Raw genomic sequence first — 17,737 nt, forward strand, 5'->3', positions numbered from 1 at the left:
TCAAATATAATGTTAATCATATGTATGTACATATGTGTTATATGCATGAAAAACATCTTTTCTAACTTTAAGCAAAGACTATTGTGGTTGATCTTTGTCAAAGTGGTTTGATTCTGATAACACTGACCCTGGCTTCTCTCCCTGACAGATGGCTTTGTGCTCTCATTGGAATAGTGCTGGTTGGAGTCAGTGTAATCTGTGTAAGTATGAGGCTGACAACTACACCATTAGTGGGTCTTCAGATATCAGATATTTGAGCACTGGAGGGTCACTGAAGAGTTTAGGGAATGGAGCAGAGATGTTGCTGCTTTAAATCAACTGAATTCTAAGGAGGATTTGTGTGGTGGGCATTTACCTTGGAACTCTGAAGCAGAAACTGGGAATGACGTCACAGTCAAGTTAGTCTCACCAAAGCCTGTCTACGGAAAGCCTGTTCACTCCCTATTAACATCCAGCCGAAAAGACTCCATTTACAAGTCTGAGTTTCACTGTTTTCATTCGCTCTAGCCAGGTCAGCCAGTGTTAGCATTGCAAGTTCATAACAACGCATCAGGCATTTTTTGTGCATACAAACAGCGTAGCAACAAGTCCACAGATTGACGTTGGACAGGACTGTGTGTACAACTGATTTAGTGAGACATAAATAAGACAGAAGTTCTCATAACTGTATATTACCACAGACTTCACAACTGATGATTTTTTAGTCTAGGCTCGAGGCTGTCCAGGTTCCGAGCCCGGAAGTTTGAGGTGAGGGGCCATGTTTCCGAATTTGACATTGGAAAATCTGACTTCCAAGTACAAATGGAACACACTATAATATTACACGACAGGGTGAGCTTTACCGTCGTCATTGGCAACTGGCCGCATCACTGAAGGGCCAATGATGGTAAAGCTCACCCTGTTATATAATATTGCTATTATACAATGGTTACCAACAGAATAAAAGCTATTAATGAAACCATGTTTACTACTCCAGCAATTAAGCCGACCCAAACAACCTAGCAACAGAGACGATGTCTAGACCCTGCAGAGTCAGCCAACTTGAGCTAATATTAACACTTTGTAGAGAGATTGTACATGTGATATCTGTTTCCGCCCCTCTAAAGGAGTTTTCAGTGTTTTTAGTGTTTGAGAGGCTGGCTCTATTGAGGCCATGATGATCCCAGCCTGGGGGAGTTGTGTCTGTATAACAAAGGTGTCTTGTGGGAGAGAGCAAAGAATGTATGAATGCATAGTACGTTAATAGGTTAAAAAATCCTTGACCTTATTGCTTTAAAGCTATTGTACTTTTTACTAATACTTTCTGTCTCCCCCATGAGGAATTCTAAGTAATGACAACAAAACCTATGGCGTGTCCGCATGTTCCAAGTCTTCCATGACCATGACATCATATTACGAGTTCTGACATATTATCAGTTCTGACATGTTTTACATTCCTCAGCCAGTAGAAACACAATAGTTGATCCACTACATGCAGAATGTAAAGTCTTATATGTACACTAAGTCTACAAGGTTTGTATTCTCAAAGCCAGGTTAGGAGTTTAATGTACAAAACAGCATTGAGGAGGTTGGAACTGTTGTTTGATAGAACAACAGCCAGGCTCTCCAAGTGATCCAGATTATCCACCAGTTCTATATCTCATGACTCTCCAAATTCATTCATCCCTCATTCTGCCAATGCGAGTCTGAATTCAGGGATTTTAATGTTAATATCAAAAAGCAGCCAGCATCGCTCCCACATGGAAAATGTTTGTCGTTACATATGAATACATACTCACAAATGCATGAATTCAAATTAAATTAACATAAATATACATTTTTGTAAATCTGTTCTGCTCTAGGTTCCATTTGCCAAAAACATCTATGGTCTGATTGTTCCCAACTTTGGTGTGGGTTTTGCTCTTGGTAAGTCAGACATGTAATACTATGCTTATCAAGTACAGGGTTTTCCTGCAGCAAATGTGTAAGTTAAAGGAGTAGGGGGGAGTTTGCTGTCAGACCGGGAGGGGGGGGGGTCGACAGGCATGTCGTATCAAACCTGTTGAAATGGTGCTTGTGTGTCAGAAGTGGGCATGATGAAGATGGTCGGCTATCCAAATGCCAGATGAACGTCTTCCCCCAAAATATTTTTCTTTTTCTTTTTTCTTGGATAAAGAATGTTGTAGAATGTTTGGTCGAACAATGATCAGTAGCGCGATGACATTGGACCACCAGATGCGGCTGTTTGGACGCATCACGCGATTCGGGGGGCTTATCACATATTTAAAGATTGTAAAAATTCCAATGCATGGCGCTTTTTTTTTTAATGCATTCTGCAGAGAAGGGAGACTGGCGTTGGTCACGGTTTAGAATGAAAGGGAGAAAACAGGACAGATCAACACGGTGGAAATCGCTCATATACTAATTTTTTTAGTTAAGGCGGCAGGCATGTGTTGTTTAGGCGGCCACCTTAACTGCAAAGTGCTGCAGGAAACCCTGAAGTACTGAAGTGTTGAGTGTGTGAGAGCTGTATGGTCTGTGCTGTGTTACAGGCATGGTGGACTCGTCTATGATGCCTATCATGGGTGACCTGGTGGACCTGCGCCATGTGTCTGTTTATGGAAGTGTGTATGCCATTGCTGATGTGGCTTTATGCTTAGGATTTGCTTTAGGTAAGAAGGAACCATGAAACCTTAGCAATATTATAGACTATTATGATACCTCTAAAGTGACTTTGAATTTGAAAAGCAACAGAAAGTGTAAGTGTATGTATTTACCCTAACTGAACCTGTTGCTAACCATATGTCTGTAGAGAGTTGGAGTGCAAAGTGCTGCTCTAATCCAAAAAGCCAAACTAAAGAAGTGTTGTGTGTGATGTGTCCCTGACTGATCCAGGTCCATCCATCGGAGGACCAATAGCTGAGAGTATTGGCTTCCCCTGGCTGATGACCATCATTGGAATAGTGGATATTATTTTTGCTCCTCTTTGCATCTTCCTCAGGAGTCCACCGGGACAAGAAGAGAAAATTGTAAGATTCAAAGCACACATACATACAGTCAATGAAATCCTCTATGAACATAAAGAAATATGGAAGCCCTGGAAGGCAAAGTCAACAAAATGTTACACCTCACAAATCAAAAATGACCGATGTGGACTAACAGGTGCCGCTATAATCAAAGTAGACCGGTTTACATGGTTACACATCGCACATTTAATAACCTTCCACTTCCACTTTCTTGAATTAAGCTGAATCACATGACATAGGATTCGCCCGAACTCATCCTGTGGTGTTCACCTGATTTGCCTGGAACTTTGCATGTCACATCTTCAGATATACAACAAAAAAACCTTTTCAAAAAAAGTGCTGAACTGTTCAAAAGGTACCAGCATGTTCTATTTCTAACCATGTCTGCTTTTAAGACGTTAGAACTGTGTCCACGTCACAGGCTGACCTAGGACATGGGACACTGAAGGATGGACCAACATGGCTAATCTGTTAACAGTTTCTTATTCCATTTGAATTTTATTGATTTTGTCATAACCTAACAGGAGTTATCTCAGGACACGTTACAGATAAGAGTAGGGTCTAGACCCGACTCTATAATTTACAAAGACCCAACACTTTCCCCCCAAGAGCAATATAAGCTATGGTGTTCTACTGAAGTAGAGAGACACAGCTTTAATAGGTTAGGGAAAAGTTAAATGTGTTTTGCCATTTGACACTATTGTCCATTTAGCATCATTTTGCTCAGTTCCATAACCAGCCAAACCCATTGTTCATGCATTGATGTTACTAGTTGTTGTTGAGCTTGCCTTATTTATTTCTGCTTTACTATGAATATTGAGGTAAACCCCCGTTGCACTGTTGGAACTCCTGAGTAAATGATTTTTTATTCCAAAGGCAATGAAAGAAAAAAGAGCTTCCATAAGGTTCATATGTGTATCTTACACAACACGTGCAAATACCTCTTATAAAGGTGTTGCCAGTTTGTCATTTCCACATTTCTGTTTAGAGCTTTACAGAAACACATACTCTCTCATGTTTTACAGACTTTATTGGAGGGAGAAAAACCATGAATAACCATCACTGGACATCAGTCGGCTGCATGCGTGTCTCCATCGGCCTTCGTGTCCATTTGTTTGTCCCCATGCAGCGTCTGCCAGCCTGCTCCACCTCTCTCATTGCATTCTGTCTGGATTCACCACCATGTGTTCATCTTTTCGGTCATTTTACCTCCATCAGTGTTTGCCTCTTTTAACTTTTTACCAGGGATGCGCCGTCAGTTGCATTGGGATAGGCCCGATTCTGACCCTATTGAGTAAATTAAGGATTTATCCACATTAAATACTTTATGGGGGCATATCATGAAAACATGTCATTTAACAAGCCATTCAGATTTGGCTTCTCTTCAATTGTCACATGCAGGCTCATTAGAATACTCCCTTAAGTTGCTCTCAAATTTTTTCATTAATGTGCCCATTTTAAAATACTTTTTTAGTCAGGAAGCTCCTGAGCAGCACAACCCATTTCATGCAGACATGACAGTGGTGAAGCATCAGTTTAACGCTAATTCAAAGGTTTAGAATCCATCTCTTCATCACTATTATGGAACAATTATTTTAGGAATTATGCATGCCCAATATTTACTTTTTATTAATTTTTTTGTTTGTCACACGAGTTTAAGCAGCCTGGCGCTGTTAACCGTGGGGGGGGGGGTCAAAGGTTATACTGAGAGGCGACCCAAAGGACACGCCTCTATGTTGTCGTTTAGAACGACAGACTTCTCTGGGTTTGAACATCTTTGGAAACATTTGGGATAATGTAAGTACACAACTCAACAAAATATATAACATAGTCATTTTGTATTATATATTTACATATATATCTAAGTAAAGGGACAATCAGGGTATATTATGTCTGTATATTTAATGTTCTGACTAATAAAAACCAATTGTTTCTAGCAAAATAGTGTTCTTGGTGGAGTAGGAAAGCCACTATTTTTCATAGGCAGTCATGCTCATTTGTAGCATTATAATTGAATCATATTGCATTCTCTGCTCTCTGTCTCTCATATGGGAGGACACATGTTTACTAAAATACCAATATGGTCGCTGGTTGCCTCCTGTTCTCAGAGATGCTACGTACACTGCACTAATCCATACAGCTTCTTTCTTCTTAATGTTAAACAGCTTTATTGTTGGTATTTGTTTCTGTATTTATTGTTTCATATTAATGTTTCAAATTGGTATGGACCAACCACAAAGGCAAATTCCTTGTAAGTGTTACTTCTGATTCCGACTAAATACCTGACAACACAGACTCTTTCCACCAATCACCTTCTCTGTTTGGGCCACTGATGAGTAGAAGCAGGAGTGGCTTGTGGCCTGGGGGTAAAATGTTTGCCCCACAACCACAGGACATCAGGACACTTTGACATTTCTGTCCCGGGGCTGACTGGGACAAAGATCCAGCCCTGGCACTGTAGCCAGACCAGCCCACATTACCACGGCCATGCAGCCCCACCCACGGACATGTGCATCCACTAATTACATTTGTGTACAGATGATGAAATAATATTAGCAGTACCTTATGTAACAGATTTTAAAACATTTAATGTAAGTAACTGTTAAACAATGCTTCCTACTTTTTATAACAAATTGTGGACACCGGACCTATTGTCTGTCTGCACCCCCATCTCTAACTCTGCAATAAAATATGTTTTTATGGCTGTCTGTGATTATACGTCATGGTTTCTCTAATACTACTACTTCTACTACTACTACTACTATTACTACTCAATCTACTGAGTCTCTGTTGGAAACATTCCCAAACATAGGAACTGTATGTGTGCATGTCAGTGTGGGATCCTTCTGTCACACCCTCAATCTACAGTTTTTTAGTTCTAATGAAATATCAGTTGCTACATTACACGGTATGAGTAGGAGTGTTGAGTACTTGTACACCACGGCTGCAGAGGCGTTACCAGAGCACAAGATGGCGCTGCTGTAAAGCAGTGAGGAAGTGAGGGAGCCGGACACGGTTAGTGAAGGAGGGCTAAGTGGTGGCAGCAGCTCAGTCCGTAGGGAGTGGGGCAAAAACACATGGACACATGAAGAATGCATAAAGAATGGCAATACTTCTTCCACCACTGGTATTGGGATTTTCTTTTCATTCTTTAACAAAACACAAGGTTGATTAACACACTTCTAGAGACAATAGGATATGAGGCATTTCTAAAAACAGTTTTGTAAGAAAAATGCACATCAGGCATCAGTCAGTGAGTCTCAATGTATTTACTTTGTAAAGAAGAACATAAGAGATTGTCCTGTCAGCTCTGTTCTGCTGGAAGAAGATCTGATGTAGTCGCCGTCAGCAATTCCTTATGAACAGAAAACATTAAGGTCAATCATTGGGAAAATGAAAACTAGAAAATGGCAATTCTAGGCAAAGGAAGCCATTTTTAAAATTATGTCAATAAACAATAATGCCCTACATGCCTCAGCCCTACTTTCCACAAAGGTTTTTTTTTAATTTTTTTTAATGTAGTGACAGGTTGTACACCTCACCGAGTCTCTGTGGGCGGACTCGTCCCCTCCCCAGAGGAGTCCCACCCCTGGCCTGTTATCAGCCAATGGAGTCCCAGAGTAGTGGGAGGTCAGGTGGGAGTCACTGGTGGGCTCAGCACGCCGCCTTGGGGGGAGCCAGTGCTGAGGGGGAGGGGGCAAGGCACCAATGGTATTAAGTAAAAGTACTAATACCACACTGTAAAAATACTCTATTACAAGGAAAGGTCCTGCATTGAAAATGTTACTTCAGTACAGGTGTGTAAGTCTCATCAGGAAAATGTAGATAAAGCATTAACCCTTGTGTTGTCTTGCCGTAAAAATTCAAAATCAGTTGTTTGTTGATTTTTATTGATCCTTTTAACTTTTTCTTACATTTTTGTCCCTTTTTAACTCTTTTAATGCTTTTTTCAATGTTTCAATGTCACTTTTTATGTTTTTAACACTACGTAACACTAACTTATTAACTTTAGCTTTACAGTTATTTTTGGAAATTATTGTCAATAAACATAAAAAAAAGTTTGGGGAATTAAAACGAACATTGATATATGAAAACGGGTCAATCTATCTGAAAAGTATTTTTAGAAAGTGTAAAGGATCCACCCAGCTGTGTGTTTAATGACATCATCATCTCAGCTGGACCTGGAGCCGTTATATTGTTGCTAGGTAACTTTATAATAAAATTTCAGATTATATAAACCACGTGTTTAGTGTGCATGAATCTTAATGTGGAAAGTAACTAGTAACTAAAGCTGTAACAGATGAATGTAGTGGAGTAACTAAAGTAAGTGTACAGTACAGTACAGTAGAGTCCAGTAGAGTCCAGTAGAGTACAGTACAGTAGAGTACAGTAGAGTACAGTGCAGTTGAGTACAGTAGAGTCCAGTAGAGTACAGTACAGTAGAGTACAGTAGAGTAGAGTACAGTATAGCACAGTAAAGTACAGTTGAGTCCAGTAGAGTGCAGTAGAGTACAGTAGAGTACAGTACAGTAGAGTAGAGTACAGTATAGCACAGTAAAGTACAGTTGAGTCCAGTAGAGTACATTCCACCATTGGCAGACACCAATGGGAATGTATATTAAACTCTAGGGTAGTGGTTCCCATCGTAGGGTCTGAGGTCCCCCAGGGGTCCTTGTGGAGGTTCCAGGGGGTCCCCAGCAAAAAGGGGGAGAAAAATATTTTACTTTACCTTTCACTGTAATTCTATTCAAAAGTAGCACAATGACAGAATGTATGACTGTTATGGTCATGGGTTTCAAAAACATCTATAAGCAAACACTCTATCAGATGGGGGACCCTGGGGAAAAATCTTATCAAGGGGGGGGGGGGGGGGTCCTTTTAGGGGTCCTTTGAGTGAAAATGTTTGGGAACCACTGTCATAGGGGATGTGCAAAGATTCACAGTCTTGAGAATAAATTAGGAATTATGCAATGGACAGACATAATAGTCCATAAAGACATGTGTTTATGTAAACAGGTCTAATAGTATACTGAACTGAGCACCACAGTTAGTGGTGGATGTCAGGTTCATAACACTTTACCTTACTAAATAATGACGGTCAAGCAAGAAAACGAGACTCAGGCGGCAAATGAGCAGTTAATTGACAGTTGCAAAAGGGAAGCCACCACCAGAGCAGCCTTTCCGCAGCGCAGCTCTAGTGGGAACTTCAACAATTTCTCTGCAGCTCTGTCCCTTTATTCAAACACACACACACAGAAGATTCACAGGTGTTGATGTAAGGAGGGGTCTAATGCCTACGCCAGAAACCCTGGGCTGGCATGTACTCTAACTGACCTCGGATCTAAGGCTCTTGTTATCTTCTGTGATATGCAACAGTGGGACATTTATTGCCTTTTGTTTAGGCAGCAGCGACTGAAGAAACACAGACACGGCTTGAAAGAAACATAGTATTGTTAAATGTGCATATAATAATAAGCATGAAAGTTATACTAATTAGGAAAGTTATACTAATTAAGAAACAGCTACAAAGAAATAAGCAATAAAAGACTTTATAAAAATGAATTCTCTATCATTTCCCTCCTGTTGTACATTTAACAAACATCAGTAATTATCTCTCCAGTTGGCTTTCATTAATCACATCATCACATGTACTCACAGGAAGGTTGTATACCCATCATGGAGAAGGCGAAAACCTTTCTGTTGAAAGGGGAAATTCCTTCTCGACCCTCTCTTAGGAGCGGCCGCCCTTTTGGCCAAGATAAGTTCAAAAGTATTGTTTACAGGTGGTTTAATACATCATCGTGTGGGCTTGGGACACATTTGTTATATTGATCAGATTTAGCAGAGAGCTGCTGGTATTGAACATGTGCATAGTTGGTCAATGCTTGAGACATAGTACGTTGTATCAGAGTATGAACACAAGGCATTACACATCCTAGCACTATGAAAATTATTACCAGTACTGTTACAAGGGGAGTAACAATTTTAAGCAATAATCCATACCATGGTCCTGAAGTCAACCAGGAGAGGAAATCTCCTTTAACCACATTATCTGCCTCAGCAGCATCTCTAAGAGCAGTCAAATTGAGGATGGCTTGCTGAATGATTCCAGCATCTTTGTCCTTATCTGGGATAAAAGTGCAACACGTAGTACCAATAATCGTGCACACATCGCCTTGTGACGCCGTCAACTGGTCCAGCACTAGCCTATCATATCTGTTTAAAAAATGCACCCCCACAACCACAGACAGAAAACAGAAAACAAGAATACATTTGTCTCATACACCATGTCTTTCCCTTCCTGTGTTCTTCCATCGTCACAGCGAGTGCTGTGCCCTGCAGGAAAGTGCTGTGTGCGTGTGTGGGGCTGGGCGATGCAGTACCGGGCTGTGGTTACAGGCGGTCTTGCCTCTGGTGTTGTGGATTTCTTCTGGTGTCAGAGGTTCGTCCACTAGCACGTCACACACCGTCGGAGTCAGTCTTTACCACTGCCTCATTTGAGGTGTGTGTTGTGTTGCAACGTTGGTGACACAGAACGTCTCATGTCAGATTTCCGGGCGTCTGGCGGGCCTGGCTTGTCCTCTGGTCTTGAAACCCTCTTGCAGTGTGATGCGTAGACCCACGTTGCCCTCTCAGCAACCTTCACTGCTGTGGGTGACCAGAAGAACCTGGAAGGGACCTTGCCAGTGTTTCGATTGTCAGTTTCTCCTCCTGAAGTTTCTTACGATCACAAAATCCCCTGGCTGCAGCGTGTGGAGCGGTCCTTCTGCTGGGTGGGGCAGGGCAGCAGAAACCTGGATTCTTATGTCAGAAAGACAGTTGTACACCCTACTCTAACATATCATGCTCACACAGAGCCGTGGAGGGAAGGAGGCTCTAGAAGCTTCTAACCCCCACACTGGGTGGTCTGCCAAAAAGGATCTCACACGGAGGTTACTGTGCGTCCTTACCCTCATTCGCACGTACGTAGTTTTGTTCTTAACATGCTGTCATCGCTTGACAACCGACTTGATATTCCCCATCTGGGATTGCTTTCTGTCATTAGAGCTTATGCTAACACTGAAGAAGTTTGTTTTGAAGTGGAAACACCTCACCAAACAACGCTTTTTCCCCTCTGACGGTGTGAGATCAACAAATTTCATCATATGTTCAAATGTTGTGAAGACCATGTTGTCGTTAACAATAATAGCACTCGCCCCTTTATTAATATTACCCATTTAGATCACACATTTCCCTGTGGATTATGTCTGCAACAGATAATGCAACCCCTAAAAAAATGTGTTGTAAGTAAGAATTGAAACCTTTGAAGGTGTGAAACACCACCTGCGACATCATTCCCCCCTCATGAGACATGGCTCCTCATGGCTCATCACAGCCACATATGATACAAGTATTCTGTTAAGCAGGGCTTGTCAGCTCTCTGATAGGGATTGGACTCTGTGGTTCTTCCTGAGCCGCTAAGTGTTCTGAACTTACAGCTGCTCTCTGCAACTCTGCAAAATGTGGGAAAAATGGCGTGGAAGGCAAGGTTTTTATCTGGCCCCTGCCAGACACCCTTATTAAAGGTGCACCCTGCACTGTCCACTGAACTCTGCAGCTACTGAAGCTGGAAGTGAAAAATCAGTCAGATGCACTGGGTGTGTGCAGACAGATCTCTACCATGTATTATGTTAGCTAAAGGCCGAACTAATCGAGCATAATGTGGGATTAAAACACGACAATAGGAACACATTCCTAGAAATGACATAATTTGTGCAGGTTTTGGGAGGGAAAGTATCTCCTCAATCTGAGATGAGGACAATGTTTTCCCTGACGCTGAAATGTCACAACCCAAAAAAATGCACTTCTTTTTCACAAATTGCAGTTAGTTAAACTAGCTTTGTGCCCCCCTGCTGCCAGGTGACACCAAAAATGCAATAGTGCAATAGTTAGACTCTCAAGGCTCTCTCTCAGAGCTTCGTTGTGGACGGTTGGGCTGTCACAAATCCTTGTCCTAAACGTGTGAATGTGTATGCCTTACCATCCAACAGGTATGCAACCCAGAATGTGCTGTCTTTGTCCACTGGAACGCTAAACAAACAAACGTTAGACAAACAAACAACAGAAAAATATTGTGCCCACCCCTGGAATTCCTTGAAGAACAACGTACGGTTTGGTACGGTGGGTGCACGTGCGTGGACCGCTGCATTTACTGCTTTGAGGTCCTGAACAAAACGCCATTTGACCGGTTCCCCCTACTCACGAATTTTCTTGACAGGGAAAATAGGCGTGCGACATGGAACTAACTCCTGCTTTCAATAGAGAGTTAAAGACCGGTCGGATTCCATCTTGTTTCAGTGGCTACTGATAATTTTTTTGGGCCTGAAGTCTGAGAGCGGCGTGATGACATCAGGCTGACAATTTTTACGAGATTTTCCACATTTATGCGCTCCCCACAGGTGTGTCGGCTCGTGGGACAGCAATGGTGAGATCTCTGTGGGGGAAACATTCACAGCATTATAAAAAAAAATTAATGTGTGTGTGCGTGTCGCTTCTTTCCGCTGGAACACACTGCGCGCGGCGGTCACATCGTGTGACAAGAGTTTCCAATAAACTCCCGTGGAAAGGGAGGTGTAAACGTCCCCATCCACGGTTTCAGTCCAGTCAGTCAGCTGGTCACAGTCTAGGACAAAGTGTCCCAAGTTTCTCCACTGATCTGTGGAAGGTTAGACAGAAGAGAGATATGAGCTTATGAGTGCTGGACTCTGAGAAACATTCTCTGCTTATCAGTCAAGGTTTGCCAGTATGTGTAAGCACACTCAAGCTCATCCGTTGTTTCCCTGAAAATTCTTCAACAAACATGTCCTCTCTTTCTGATGAGACAAAATAAGTGGAATGTAGTTTAGTTCTGACCTGAAGTCAGCAAGGGTTAAATCACATCTCTGGCCTCATGCAGCGGCTGGCAGCCTGACCCAGAGACAGATATACCACTGAAAAATCAGCTAAAATGTGTGTGTGTGTACGTGAAAACAGAGTCAGACTGGCTGTGACCTCTTCTAATCTCATAACCTTGAGACCTGTAGGAGCTCGAGATAACTCCTACGCCCCAAACATTAGACCTCTACCTAACTAAATCACAGAACACAGGAGAGAGCAAAAACCATTTTGCCCTTCTCTCCTGCTCCGAATCATCTAACCCTATGTCCACACATCCATGGGAGATAATAAAAAAAAAAGAATTCTGGGACAATTGCTCCACTTGCACTCCTTTCAAGAACTACTCTACTAGAAAGCTTTTGATTTGCAAAAAAAGATGTTTTGGACATAATTTATTGCACCTAAATAAACCAAAAACTCTACCTCCCTTCCCTACACCTTTAAGATCGTAGTAGCCAATTCATACACCTCAGATAAATACATTGCATAAGTAGGAAAACCTTCTACATGTTTTTTTTTTTTTTCTTTTCCTAGGTGACAATATTGCGTCTAGACTTTTCCCTATCGTGTGAGGAAGAGTGAGATGTTTATGGGCTGTAGCGTGTAAAAGCAGTTACTTCATTGCAAGCAGATTAGTTAGTGTGTGTTAATTGCATTTTCACTTCCCTTCTCCGGTGCAGACTGGCTCAGACTCTCCACCACTCCCGTTCCCCTCCTCCCTTTCATCCGCCCTTTGCTGGCTGTAGGTGCGATCCCCTGCTGGTGGACCCCTCTGTTGTCGTTCCCCTTCATGTTTTTGGGGATGGGCATTTGTCCGCCCAGTGACCTCTTCCTCCACAGTTGAAGCATGTGTCTCGGTCCACTGTTGGCCTCGGCCCTCCACCTCGCCCTCTGCCTCTCTGCCTTTTCCTCTCGCTTTGCCTTTGCTTGTGCCCCCCCCTCTCCAGCCAACGTTGACACTGTCCAAGTGATTTTTCTTCTTTTCAGCTTGTTCAGCTGACTTGTAAAAATTCTTTGCAGTACCTGGTGCTGCTGTTATTGTCAGATGTAGAGGGGAGAGGCCGTGGCTGCTTGTAGGGAGAGAGCTTGTAGTGAGGTGGGTGCTGTGTGGGATCTGGTCTGCTCCTGTTTCTAGCCTCTGGGGGAGACACGGACAGTGTTTCTCCCCTCAGCCTGGTTGTTGGAGGAGGGTGGGTGGTGGTGGGTCGAGCAGCTGATCGCCATCTTTAAGACTCGGATAGAGGGAAAATGCATTAGTGACGGGGTTCATATCTCCTTTCTGTGTTTCAACAGCATAATCTGTTCCCTCCTTAGTTACTAGTTTTTTTTAATCTGTTTTCTTTCCCTATGAGTGGCTTCTTCCATCCACTGACTAAAACATTATTTTGCTTTTCTTCTATTTGAATCAGATTTTGGGTGCTAATCGTTTGTCCCCCTCTCTATAATTTTTCTTTTTCTTCTACATCCTGTTTTAGCACTCTAAGTTTATCTGTAACTTAAAAAACCATTATCAGGAAACCTGTTTTTTGTTTCACCTAATAAACCAAGCATTTTAAAGCCTGCGGACCATGGTTTGTCATCATTCCATCCAATACCGGCGCTGAAGAACGTGTGATTTTGTGCTCTTGTTATCCATTTCCAAAAATAGTCAACAAGCAGCCGAAGTACTTATTTTACGTATAATCGTCACTATACGGCCCAGTTTAGTTCTCGGTAAACTTTGCGTGAAAACCTGCAAATAGCTGTAACTTCATTTAAGCTACAATGACTGTTTATCTGTGATAGATTTATTTTTGATGAAAATCCTGATAAGCAGCCCTGATGACTGTTTATCTGTATGATTTTGAAATCTATTCGTCACCCCCTTCTAGTCCGTACTGGATGAAATGATGTTAATTAGCTCTTTTTATCTGTCATACCAAAATTTCCCAAAACAAAGGATAGACTTTCACCGAATACCCTCAGTGGAACCACGGTCAGCATCTGTCTCACAGTGTCTCAATATCCAATTCAAATTATGTGAAACTTCAACTGAAATGAAACTTCAACTTTGTTTGAAATTGCTCCCTTTTTGTTTGGATTTCAGAGTGGGATCAGCAAGCCCTCCGTGGTTCCTGAGCCTTTTTTAATTAAGACCTTCTGTTCTCTTACCCCCTTCTCTCCCACGGTCTCTGCCAAATGGTTTAGATCAAAAGACAATTAACATATAGACACCGTTTGCTCCAAAAGAAAGAAGAAACTTCCTGTCTCCCACTACCTGGTGTCTCAGACCGAGATAAGACACTGGAATGCTGATTCACTGTACTCTGCCAGACTTTCTCACTAACATGATAATTACCTTTTGATCTGTGTGTGAAAACAACCCCAAATGGGAGAGAGCATATTCCCAATTTGGACCCAAACTTAACACAAACAAATAGCAAATGGTCACAAACAACACAATAACCCGCTATGAATCAACACACATAGCGTAACAGCAAAAACACAAAACAGTAACCCGCTATGAATCAACGCACATAGCGTACACAAGACAGTAACTTCAACAAGACAAAAGATAGCGCTATCAATAAAGCATGTGATCACCCTGCCGAACTTCTGAAATTAATCAGAATGGCTTCAAGACATTTAACCGGTTTCCCCGCTCGGGGAAAAATGTCGCTTTGGAAATATCAACTGATATTTCCCTGTTATCACCTCAGCTGTGTCCCAGACCGAAAATAAACACCAACTTTACACTTACTTCAAGCTTTATATCTGGCCCCAGGCAACAGAATATATTACTCAATATAGTCCCAGACAGTAAGAATAAACATCAATGATACTTTCACCTAGCTTAGCAATAACGGGACCCCAGGCCCCCCGTGCACCTTTCCTGCAGTAGAACGTGTGTCCACTCAGAAGCATAAAAACTGCATCACTTACCCCTGTCTGTTCGCTGCTTGACCGTGGGACTCGTCACCGAGAGGTGCCAGGGCAGCACCGGATCAACCTATGGCCCCGTCCCGCAAGGGTGGACGGCTGTATACAGATTTTTCGGCCTTGATCTGGAGCGGTCCTGGACTTTCTCAGCTGTTGAGTCCCGGGTTTCGGCACCAGAAAATGTCAGGTTCATAACACTTTACCTTACTAAATAATGACGGTCAAGCAAGAAAACGAGACTCAGGCGGCAAATGAGCAGTTAATTGACAGTTGCAAAAGGGAAGCCACCACCAGAGCAGCCTTTCCGCAGCGCAGCTCTAGTGGGAACTTCAACAATTTCTCTGCAGCTCTGTCCCTTTATTCAAACACACACACACAGAAGATTCACAGGTGTTGATGTAAGGAGGGGTCTAATGCCTACGCCAGAAACCCTGGGCTGGCATGTACTCTAACTGACCTCGGATCTAAGGCTCTTGTTATCTTCTGTGATATGCAACAGTGGGACATTTATTGCCTTTTGTTTAGGCAGCAGCGACTGAAGAAACACAGACACGGCTTGAAAGAAACATAGTATTGTTAAATGTGCATATAATAATAAGCATGAAAGTTATACTAATTAGGAAAGTTATACTAATTAAGAAACAGCTACAAAGAAATAAGCAATAAAAGACTTTATAAAAATGAATTCTCTATCAGTGGACTCCACCCCGGATCCACCCCTTTAACAGTTTGAACCAGAACTTAACTGAGCCCACCCTTTATGCCACTGATTTCCCACCTGGACACAGTGTTGAGGTTTTCATGTTGTATTCTGACTCTCTGTTGGGATTTGATCCTCCCGTCCAGTGCCATCCCATTGCTCGCCCAAGAGAGGGCACCATCTGGACAGCATCAAACCTTGAAACAGTGAACCGTCTCCAGCACATCCAAGTTGATTCCTGACATACTCAACATAAGTCTACATTGTGCAGTAAGAAAGCTTTGTTGGCCCCTCCTCCACTATGCTCAACATAAATAACAACATATCAAGAACGAAATATAAACAGCAAAAGATAGACAATTGTGTATGGTGCAAATATTAGAGGGAAGGTTGGAGAAACATCAGAGGTGTAGATTATCAGGATCTGTCCACGTTTAATTTTATTTAAAGAATCATTTCACAAAACGTTTTCAGAATATTTTAGGACACTTTACAAATTGAGTAGGTCTAGACCTCACTCTCTAACCTCAGGAAGAACCTGGCTCTTGGGGGGTAGCCACCTGCGGCTGCCGGTTGGGACACAAACACTGATACACATATGCAGTTATACAGAAATTTGAATCATAATAATTATGACAGCTGGCATGATGCACAGTGGCAATTAAATTATTTCAAATTTGACTGTGTTACTGCTAACCTTTTAGAGCGCAACCATGAGAGGAGGTAGCCAGAGGCGATGATGATGATGATGATGATGATGATGATGGTGTGCACCTGCACTGTGCTTTGCCTCTGCCTGCACACTGCTCTGGGCCTCACCGCAACGGTTTACCTCACGTTATGTTTAGGTTGTTGGACTATGGTAGAGCTTCCCTTACAACACTTGGGACAGCCATTGTCAGATGACTGTCATGCTTCTTGATGTATCTTTGGTCCTGCACCGCCGGCTGTGAAGGGCTGCAGGCTTGGGAGAATGCAGCTTTAAGGCCCCCAGTCACTTTGGCTTCACTTTTCATACCTGGAAGCTTTGTCCTTGATTTTATAGTTATGGTTCTAACGCGTCTAAAAACATTAATGCAGCTTTAACGTAATTTGTTAAAGTCCTTAATCAAATATTCATGGCTTTACTTTTGATTTGGCATGGATCTATTTCAGCAGTTTTACCCAATGACACTGATTTCATGCACTGTTCACCTTAAATAGTGTGAGTTGTCCTAAAGGGGGACACTGCCTAGTCTAGCTTTTCCAGACCATCATTAACGGTGCAGCAGAGGAAGGTAACTAGCTACTGAGAGTAGCAGCGGACCTGCAGGTTTCTGAGAGTTTGTTCCAGATATGAGGAGCATGGAAACGATGCTTCCCTCCCCCATTTAGTTCTGATTCTGGGGTAAGAAAGCACACCTGTCCCAGATGACCTGAGAGGTCTGGGGGGGGTCATGGTGTATTAGTTCAGAAATACAAAAATATATTTTGACCTTAAACCATTTAGGGATTTGTAAACCAGCAAAAGTATTTTGAAATCAACTCTTTGAGGAACAGGAAGCCAGTGTAAAGACTTCAGAACTGGAGTGATGTGATCCTCTTTCTCGGTCTTAGTGAGAACTGGAGCAGCAGTGTTCTGGATCAGCTGCAGCTGTCTGATTGATTTTTAGGGAGAGCCTTAAAGACCCCTTTACAGTAGTCAGGACTAGTTTTTCCTAATCCTGTTGACACATGAGTCCTTTAACTCTTCATGTATTCTTTAGGTGATAGTAGGCTGACTTTGTAATTGTCTTAATGTGGCTGTTAAAATCCAGATCAGAGTCCATGACTACACCAAGATTTCTGGCTTTGTCTGTTGTTTTTAACATTGTTGTTTGAAGCTGAGCGCAGACTTTTAATTGGTCCTCTTTTGCTCCAAAAACAACCACTTCAGTTTTTTAAATTTATTTTAAGAAAGTTTTGGCACATTCAGTCGTTAATTTGTTCAATGCACTTTATTTATTTTATTTTTTTTGGACTATAGTCCCCAGGCATTACGGTTATATAAATGTGTGTGTCATCCACATAACTATGGTACTTGATCTTGTTCTTTTATTTAATCTGAGCCAGTGGAAGCATGTAGATGTTAAACAGAAGGGGCCCCAAAACGGAGCCTTGGGGAACTCCACACGTCATATTTGTACGCTCAGATGCATAATTACCTATAGACACAAAG

The 17,737-nt window shown here is 42.2% G+C and overlaps 1 protein-coding gene across 4 annotated transcripts in view; it reads left to right on the top strand.

Moving 5' to 3' along the window:
* LOC116705643 (synaptic vesicular amine transporter) overlaps positions 1 to 17,737 on the top strand; it is a 38,405-nt gene that overhangs the window by 14,701 nt on the left and 5,967 nt on the right. For 2 of the 4 annotated variants that reach the window (XM_032542003.1, XM_032542004.1), the window contains 4 exons: positions 149 to 200; positions 1,842 to 1,905; positions 2,532 to 2,651; positions 2,875 to 3,246. In XM_032542003.1, coding sequence (XP_032397894.1) covers positions 149 to 200; positions 1,842 to 1,905; positions 2,532 to 2,651; positions 2,875 to 3,230 — 592 coding nt within the window. In that variant the 3' untranslated portion in view covers positions 3,231 to 3,246. Of the gene's footprint in view, positions 1 to 148; positions 201 to 1,841; positions 1,906 to 2,531; positions 2,652 to 2,874; positions 3,247 to 4,030; positions 5,683 to 7,350; positions 7,355 to 17,737 lie in introns of those variants that run through there. The other 2 variants (XR_004335982.1, XM_032542005.1) reach the window with 2 other exon arrangements.

This window comes from Etheostoma spectabile, chromosome 17 (genome assembly GCF_008692095.1).
Source record: "Etheostoma spectabile isolate EspeVRDwgs_2016 chromosome 17, UIUC_Espe_1.0, whole genome shotgun sequence".
Taxonomy (NCBI): Eukaryota; Metazoa; Chordata; class Actinopteri; order Perciformes; family Percidae; genus Etheostoma; species Etheostoma spectabile.